Genomic DNA, 9,778 nt, shown 5'->3' with positions numbered 1-9,778 from the left:
ACCAGTGTGATGGGTGCTGGGGAAGGAAAATAGAAGCAAATGATGGCCAGTTCCTAAAATGTGCTGACATAGATTCACAGTTTCATGAAGCAGAATTGTGATTTTTTCCCCCCCATTATCTGTTGCTGCAGCCTCAATTCAGTCACTATTGCAATGTGCCTACCACCATGTCAAAGCAAATCAAAATATAGAAATACTTAATTTTTATTTTTCATTGTCCATTTATTTGTTACACAACTTCAACATAATTTATTGGAATTCCATGGAGTCCTGTCAACAGCATTATTAATTGATAACAAAATTGGTTATGATACCCAATTCAATAAGTTAAAAACTGATTCATGTTTAATCAGGTATATTTTCACCGAAAGTGGTTCTTGCTACAAAATTGGTGTTTATATTTTCTTTTCTTAGATTGAAGAGGATACATGGCAGAAATACTATCTGGAAGGAGTCTCAAATGAAATGTATACAGAATATCTATCTAGTGCCTTTGTGGGTCTGTCCTTCCCTGCAGTTTGTGAGTAAGTAGATATATATATGTGTGTGTGTGTGTGTCTATATATATATATATATATATATATATATATATGTGTGTGTGTGTGTGTGTGTGTGTGTGTAAACTGACATATAATCCTTGCCTCCTTTCAAGTGAAATCAAAGGTTTTCAAAGGAGGCACCTCTGCTCTGCTGCCATTCCAGTATCATTGCTTCATCAGATAGGATCCAGTAATATAAACATTAAAGCAATCACAGCATGGAAGTATTCCAAACATTTTAATGTCTGTTTTCTAAAGAGACTTGGAACTAAGTGAACATAAATGAAAGACTACATTCTAGGATTGCTGAAAAAATGAATCAGCAATCCATTTAAAGAGAGTTATTTACTCATAACTGATGTCCTATTGTTTCTTCTAATGGTTCCCATTCTTTGCATGGTGTCTGTCAACGTCACCTCTTGGCTCTTACCCCATAGCAAGGAAATTATTCATTCATCTAAGCAGATGTAATGAAGTCATATATACTGTAGGCAGATTAGCATACAGCACTTTATGGAATTGCTTGCAAAACACTTTGCACAAAAAAAAACTTCTGCCAAAGAAAATATGTCCAGTTCATTATGAGAGGGTGATATGAGTGACATTGTATGTATAGCCATAATTTAGTGCTTTATACAGTCTTATTATTAGGGGCTGAATAACCTTTTATTTTTCTGAGAAGTGCATGTGCACAATGCTGTAATGATAGCCATCCCTACCCCCAAACATTTTCATGATAGTTTAATCCCTCAAATATCTACATCTTCTATAGTTGTTTTTAGTTTTTGCTATAGTCGTGTCAAGAGGCTCAAACTGAGCTTCAGACCCCGCTGTTCCAGGTACTACACAAATGCACAATAAGCAGTATTCCCAGCCCTTGTATTTTAAGTAGGTAAGACTACTTAAAGGCAGTCAAAGGTGAAATGACTTGCCAAAGATCATGTTACAGCTCAGCATGAAAGCTCAGAGTACATATTCAGGGCTTCTTCCCCCCAGCCCAATGTCTTATCCATTACACAATGAAGCTTCTTAGGCCTAAAACTCTTATTGACTCAGTTTCGAGGCTCTCTCAGCTTGCTTCTGTGGGATAATATCACCATACATAAGACAAAATATAGAAGTGGGAAAGAAAGAATAATAAACAGCAAAGTTGCTTCTAAACTAGATTTTTTGAGCTTCTCTGTTTAAACAAATCCAAACTACAACTGGGGACTACTCTGTTTAAGAAAGAAGTCCTAAAATGTCCTTAGCTGGCAACACCTTAACTGGCCTTGCTTCTTAAAAGGAAAAACTGCTCTGTACACTGCTCAGCAAAGAAGTCCAAGAAGTGCTTTACAATTCTCTAAACCACTGAATCATGCTTAGCCCACATTAACCCAGTTCATGAAAAATCTCCCAGCAAAACCTGTTATCAAACACAGCCGCATTTCCATATGGTTCCTAGAAAAATGTGATTGAGAATGAATTTAACATAAAGCTATCATTCATTTAACATGATGATACAGCTGAGCTAGAATAATCAATAAAGAAGGACATTTAATGAGATTTAGGAACATCCCAAAACATTGGAGCTCTCCTCAAGCATTTGATTATCTGGAGGCTTAATTATCTGTGTTTTCTAGTTTAAATTAAAGAAAACACTATAACTCAAACTTACTAGCAGTTTAATGATAACACTATTCAGTTCAGGTTAATTAAAGCACAGTGGTAATTAGAGTGTAGTGTTGTATATCATTGAGCTTGGCGCATAAGTATTTTCATTACAGTAAGAATTGACTATTCAATTTTAAGAAGACACAAAGGACACAAAATGTGCTTTAAACTAGTTTGTGAAGAGGAAGAAAGATTAATGGAAACTCTGGGTGTAATCAACTATCTGTAGATTTACAGACTTTTAGAGCAATTTCTTTAATCATGTATGGAGCTAAAACTACATGCAGCAAATATTGCTGTAACTAGAGGTCATGTGCTTTTCTTGCAGGCTGTTGGTCTTGATTACTAGCTTGGCAGCTTTTAGACAAGCCAGGAAAATGATTCTGTATGCCATTTAGTTCAGACAACTGGCAAGAGAAAGGTGTAGAAATAGCATTAAGTTCTATGGAGACTAGGAGTGCACCAAGAGATTTTGAGAGCTGATACCAATGGTCAATATTTAAGGAGGCATATTGGCTGATACTAATCTGATTTATGATACAACTGTGTGCAGCTGGTAAGTCTGTTGTGGTGGAAGGGGAGGGATGAGGGAAGGGGCATGGGGCGGGGTGCAGATCAATGCCCCCTATGGTGAGGGAGGGGGCAGGCGCTGCCCAGGTGGGGTGGGTGCAGGACGGAATCATGGCTTGTTGGCGGGGAGTGGCTCCCATTACTGTACACAGCCCAGGAGGGTGGGGCATGTACGGGAGTGCAGGGCAGCTCTTGCACAGGGTGGCAGCTGCGGGCTGGAGCCAGGGCTGCACTGGGCTTTTCTCAGCAGGGGCTGGGCTTGGGGCGGGAGGTCATGGCACTGGAAGTTCCATATGCCGATAAGCAAAATTCCTATGCTGTGAAAGTAGCTGTTCCTTGTTGTGGCCCAGAGAATCTAAAATATAATTTTAACAAAATTAGGGCCCTGGACACAGTGCAGGGCTTTGTCCATGGTGTTTGTGGAGTTGCATCCCCACCACCATTGCTGGAGCTAGGACATTAGATCCACCAGACCTCATCCTTTGTATCCCCAGAGCATTGACAGGACCCCACCAGGAACATAACCCCCTGACACAGACTAACCATGCAGGCCATTCCAAGTGGGGTAGGTTGGAATGGCCTCTGGGAAAGGTACAGGACTTCTGGGAAAGGTAAAGGCTGGGCAGAGGGACCAGTCCATGTTGGTGGGAGATCTGGCTGAAGAAATGGCATGGTGTTTGGGGTCTGTGTGAGGTTCATGGACCTTGGACAGCAGTGTCAAATTTGAGGTCTGCAGGACAGTCAGGGGGCTCAGGGAATGACATGGTGTCTGGGGCCTGTAGAATTCCGATCAGGATGGGTGCTGTTGGATCATTTCCCCCATCTGCACAGCTCTGGGACTGTAGAGAGGGCTGGGCTTTCCCAACTCCTGGGCTGACAGGAAGGGGGTTGTCTGTGCTTCAGCCAGAGCAATGGAGTCTGGCATGTTACAGACTGTTTCCCTGAACTAGTGGGGAGGGCAGAGTGCATGCTAGGATGCCACAGGACAGCATGGAAGTGTCTATCAATAGGGTAAGTGTACAAGCATTTATTTCTCCTGTAGCGTTTCTACCAGGGCAATTTGCACCACTTCGGATGAGACAGAAGTTTCTACTGGACCACCCACCAGTTTTTGTCCGGTAAAAAATGTTTGAGCACACATATATACTTTCTACCAGTGGACCACAATTCCTCTAATAGAAATCCTTATATATACCCTTAGAGGCAGTAACTACAGTGCAGGGCAGAAAGTTTGCCTGCTGAAAGAGAGGGGCAAGATTTTAGACAGATATTGCCACATCGCTATTATTCAATCTAAGTAAGGACACACAACACTGGGAAAATGCAGAGATTCAGAGGTGTAGGACATTTTTGCTTTTTTTTTTATTAAGGCTTTAATTTATCTCTTCATTGGTTTTCTCAAATCCTAACTGCATACTGTTTGTGCTGCAGTTCTTGTATGTCATGGTGATTCTCTCAGTTCTTACTTTCATTACTAGGTTGAGGTGTTGAGAATATACACAGTAGTTACCATTAAAAAGACAAAATGTATCTATGGAATCTGTCTCTCCTTAGTGTACAAAATAACTACAGTGTCTAATACTGTGAAGAAGCAATCATTGTCTAATACCAAGTTGTTAAAGACAATTCGCATAGCTATCTACTGGGCAGTACTTTACCTGTTGCTTGTTCAGCATCAGTGGCCATTTCTACATGAGACACTAACTGTGTTAGTGCACACTCATGACTGCACACTAACTAAATGTGCAGTCATTACTGCACAGTCATCTTAGAACTTGTATAAACAAGTACTAAATGACTACGTAGTAACCCAAGTTACTGTACAGTAATGCCAACGAATGTCTTTTTTGTGATGCTGCTGCACAATAGCATCACATCGCAATTGTTGCCATGTGATGCAACTGCACAGTAGTATCGAGCTACTGCACAGCCAGCACCTCGTGTAGACATGGCCAGTATTACTTTTGTTTCTGCGACACTACCTTGGATACTCTGTGATGAATACTCCTAATCAGTTGAATAGTAAAACTGCAGCTTCTAACAGAAACCATGTGCTTGACCATTCCATTCATATTAGCTAGAGAAAAAACTATATGATGACAGGCTTATGCATAAGTTTAAGAATATATAAAGGACATGAAAACTTAATAATTAACATATGAAACTCCCTCTTTACTTATCTGCCTATCACATCTGTTTATGAAACTTAGCTAAATATGAAATAAAGAGTACCATTTCACTTTAGTTCTAGCCTGGAATACATTACCTACATTTGCAAAGAAAGAGTTAGCTTTGATTCTTTGTTAGGGATAGTGGCTTCTTTTTTTTTTCTGTTTGTAGAAGGCCAGTTGAACTCAGCCTGGTTGTGGTCCATAGCTATTGTTGCAATACGCAAAAGTTAATATTATAATAACTCATATTCCTACAATATCATTGTCTACCAGTAGTTATGTCTGTGGAAAACTCACACAGTGATACAAATATTTTCTGCCATTTCAAACTCTGTGAGTTTGTAACCTGCTCCATGCTTTTATAATCTGAGATAATATTGCAACTCAAAGTTACAGATAAAAAATGAATATGGAACCCTAGCTTAGATTCAGGTTTTTTTAATGGTAATTGTACTGCTAGTTAAGGCACCCAGTTTGGCTGTTATTCTCACCATCTACTGAGTGACAGTCTCTGAGAATCAGTGCTTCTAGAAGCAAATTTCTTTGCTCACCTACTTATTGCCTCACCTCACCCTTGTCAATTACTGCTGGCTTAACTGAACAGTTAAAACTCACAGTGAACCATGAACCCATTTGAATATCACCTGCAAACTGAGGTTTCTTTAAATGTGTATCATCACCCATAGTTTCTATAAGTTCATAAATGTGTACTGCAATTTATTTATGGGTTTGCAAGGCCCTGCCCCTTCACAGCCAGACACTTTATTGATCACCGGGGATTACCCGTTTATCTTTAAATGGTAACCTGATGGCCTACCTCCACACTCATGGATTCTTTTTCAGTTTTTTTATTTGAAGACACTGTTGCTTCGGTTTGGAGGAGCTGATTTTTGTGGACCACTGTTCTTCCCCACTGTAAAATAGTGTTGTGTATTGTTTTTAATGGAAATGCATTCCAGTTTAGTCCATAGACAAGCTCACTGATTCGACTGGGCTTTGGATCAGCTTATAATACTTGGGTGTCTTGGTCCTCTCTCTGAAAAAAAAATCTCTCCCCCCTGCCAGAAAGTGTTTTGATGCTTTGTAATATGCAATTGATGCTTGTAATGCCTACACAGTAAGTATAAACCAGTACTCCTACCAAACCTGACCTCTCAGCCTATGCAAACATCAAATATCCATTTTCTCTTTCAATTATTTTACCAGACTATACATGTCTCCATAATAATGGGAACATGTTGCCTGATCCCAAACCAGAAGATCTTTTAAAGAAATTAAGAATAATGGCCTATATTGGATGGTCTTCACAATGAGCCTGTTGGAATAAAATTTCTTGACATTAACATGATTTTTAGCAATGGCACCATGAAAGGAGTAAAAATTTGTTGATTATCTCTAGAGCCATCACAGAAATATTAAATAAAGTGCTAAACTATGTGAAGCATGTTTCTGTGCAACCCTATTCAGCATTGTTTATGCACAAATATTTTGAACATTTTAAAATAATTTATCTCTGAAGCATGTACTAGATCCTGATTCAGGCTGAGAGAATCTAACATTGCGTACTTTAGTAGTTTAACTGTAAGCCTGAGCAATATTTTCCCTACCCTGAATCTGGCAGCGAGTATTTTGTTCCACTCAGTCATTCATCACTTCCAATGTATAAAAGCTAATTATGTTTCATTTTATTGGACAGAAGGGATTAGGACAGAAGACACGCCTTTAAAATATGGCATCTCTGTGTCTTTCCGCACCTGAGACTGTAGTTAAAATTCTAATTTGACATAGAAATCCTAGTGCCCCCTTAGCTAAGACTTATGTAATAGATTATATTAAAGTCCCCAGTCGCCTGATTCACCTCTCATTTAGCTTGCTGTAATTCCAATGACTTCAGTAATTTTTCTTTTGAATTACACTGGCATGAGAATCAGGTCATAGGATATTTTCACAAATACAGCTGTGTACAGATAGGCTCCCATAGTTCATGGCTCTTCCACCCAAGAGTATGTCCTTCAGAGTTTCTGTCCCTCACCACTTCTTAGGATTTATGAAACTTCATGTTTTAGCACTTATCTTTACCTATTTAATTACTTTATCTATTTAATCTTAACTGATGTATACTTGTAAAATAATTTTAGATAGTCTGATAAATAGAATGCTAAATGATAAGTATTGATGATGAATAAGTACTGATATTAAAGGGAAAATCCTCAGATGTTGGATTTATCTCACCAGACTACATGACACCAGAAACTGTTTCACAACAGTTTTTGTCCTTGTTGGGCTTTCCCTGTATGATGGGCTTTGGCCAGTGACTTAACACATTAATTGACTCTGCCTCTGCCTTGTTCTGCCTATAAAAAAAATTCCTTTTTCATCCAGTAGTGTAACTAGAGAGGGGAGAGGAGCTGTGTGACAGGATTGGTACCCAAGGGCTGCCGGCATGCCCTGCCGGGGCTGCCCCAATACTGTTAGGCCCTTGTTCCTGCTTCCTTTCCTGCCATGGCTTGTTGCTGAAAGTCATGAGGGGAGGCTGGTGAACCTAGGTACATGCTCTTTCTCTCTCTCTCTGTCTCTTTCTTTCTTGCCTGGTCTTCATTCCCTCCGGCCCTTGAGGGCTACTTTCATGGCCTCCTGCCACCCGTACAGCTATGCCCATGCCTTGCATGCCTTCATTGCCATTTGATCCCTTGTTAGGTCTTGGCTTTACTAACTTTAGCCTATGAGTTAATCTAGCTGTTGACTGATGGCCTAGGCAAACTGTCTCTGGTCTAGACTTTCCAATCTCCACAGCCTCCAACTGGCTGCTGGCTGCCTCGATCATCCTGTTCAGGCTCAGGCTCAGGCTCCTACTCCCTCAGCTTCAGCCAGGCTGTGCCTCCAGCCCCTGGGCCACTCAGCTCTAACTTGCTCTTAGTCCAGCCTCCTTGGTGCCCTTGACCCAGGGCAAGGCTTTATCTCTGGGGCCATCACTTCTCCCCTTTCAGCCACACCAGGTCCACTGGTTATATACCAAACAAGTAAACATATTAATAGCACAACCAAAACACATGTATACTGCCTTCACAAAGCTAGCATCCCACAAACTATAACCTACAGGGCTAAACTTATCTCACCCCTATGGGTAACATCATTTCCCTGGGCGCTGCTTCCCCTCTGTCAGCTTCCCTGTGGGAACTCCTTTCCCTGCAGCTTGCAGGGCCTGACTGCCTGCTTGGTCTCAGGGACTGGGCTTATGTGCCCAGGAGTTCCACCTCCTTTCAATCACCTATCTTCACCCCATAGCCACGCACCAGAGTTTTTAATCTTTTAATCAGAGGGCAGCCAGTGATACCTGCCTCTGGCTCCCTGGGGTGGGTTCCTTTTGCTTTGACTGGCCACTTCAATCCCCACTCTACTTGCAAATGTTTCTCACAATTCTCTCTGGGATGCCATCTGCCAAAGCAGCCACCTTCCTGTGGAGTGTTTTGTCACAGACTCCGGTGTACTGGTCGAGTTTTCCTTCCCCTCCCTTGTTTCTGAGTAAGAGGGTTCAGGTCCCGTTACAGGCTGCCAACTTAAAGGCGGGTGCTGGAAGGATGCCCTTCTTCCCCAGAATCTTTGTTGCATCTAGAGCAGCCCTGCCCTTTGGACCATAAGAGCTAAGCTGGAGAACCTGCAGTGCTACCTGGCTGTAGGAGCTCTGGGTTGTGTGCCTGGCCCTAGAAGCCAAGTGACATGCTTTTTGTTAATTATATTATGTGGTTGTTGCACAAGGCATGGAAGATGAAGGTTTGCCCATCTAGTGGTTTAATCATGTGAACAAGAGCAGGCAACAGGCTTGGGGAAGCCCTGTGCTGCTCAGACCTAGAAGCTGAGCAGAAACAGTCCTATGCTACCCAGCTGTAGGAGCTGGGTGCAGGAATGTGGCAGGAGCAGATAAGACCCTTCTATGACCAGGTGGCATGGGGATGCTCCAGATAGCCTTCTAGGGCCTGACCTCATATGGCCTTTCAAGCTGAAGTCCTGTGGCTGGGGGGGGCGCTGCTCCATATATGACAAAGGAGCACTTGCCTTCCACCCCAAGTTTTGCTTCATATCCCCCAAGTTTTGCATCAAAAGTAATAGGTACATCTCTGTTCTCTTTGTACACCTCTGTTCTTACAGGAGAAAACCAGACCATTTAATTTGGCTCGATCTTAATAAGTTATGTAGTCAATGACATGCTATACTGTACATCTCACATACAGAAGGACATAAAAAACTCCACCAACAAACTCATTTCATTTGCTGAAAATGCCACACAGTACACCCAGGGTTCCATCTTCAAGGTACTAAAAATTGGTATGATCCACTAGGTTAGCCAAACAAGTATTTCACCTTAAGCATGCAAATAGTCCTGTGAAGTCAGAGACTATTTAAATACTTTTGCAGTACCTCCTGAAGTGTTTTAGTGGATAAAGGCAAAGTGCTCAGCTCCTGATAGGAGTGAGTCTAAAATTAGATCATAAAATCTCAAACACAGAAATAGGTGACTAAAAAGTGACACTAATATTTTATTTTTCAGATAATGTATATACAGTGTAATAATGTCCACTCTAATAGACAAGTCTTATGAAATTCAGTGTATTTTCAGACAGTCTCTATCCTGAATTTGAAAGCTATGTCTTCTATGTGATAGAAAGCAAAGTAGTAGTCACCAGAACTAGTTTCATCCTCAGCACTATACATACAAAGTACAGTTTCAGGTGACAAAAATAACAGATCTGTGGAATAATTTTATAATGATTTGCTGAATTTAAGATACTGTTGTGTATCTTCTTATGTACTGCAGTTGTGTGTGCGTATGTTAATATAAGGAAAAAT

At 41.0% G+C, this 9,778-nt stretch overlaps 1 protein-coding gene across 1 annotated transcript in view; it reads left to right on the top strand.

Moving 5' to 3' along the window:
- KCNMA1 (potassium calcium-activated channel subfamily M alpha 1) overlaps positions 1–9,778 on the top strand; it is a 527,746-nt gene that overhangs the window by 282,017 nt on the left and 235,951 nt on the right. The window contains 1 exon segment of the mRNA XM_025212980.1: positions 415–524. Coding sequence (XP_025068765.1) covers positions 415–524 — 110 coding nt within the window.

This window comes from Alligator sinensis, unplaced genomic scaffold (genome assembly GCF_000455745.1).
Source record: "Alligator sinensis unplaced genomic scaffold, ASM45574v1 scaffold109_1, whole genome shotgun sequence".
In the NCBI taxonomy this organism is placed as follows: domain Eukaryota; kingdom Metazoa; phylum Chordata; order Crocodylia; family Alligatoridae; genus Alligator; species Alligator sinensis.
The sequence above is the reverse complement of the archived record's forward strand: the minus strand, read 5'-3'. Positions and strand labels throughout refer to the sequence as shown.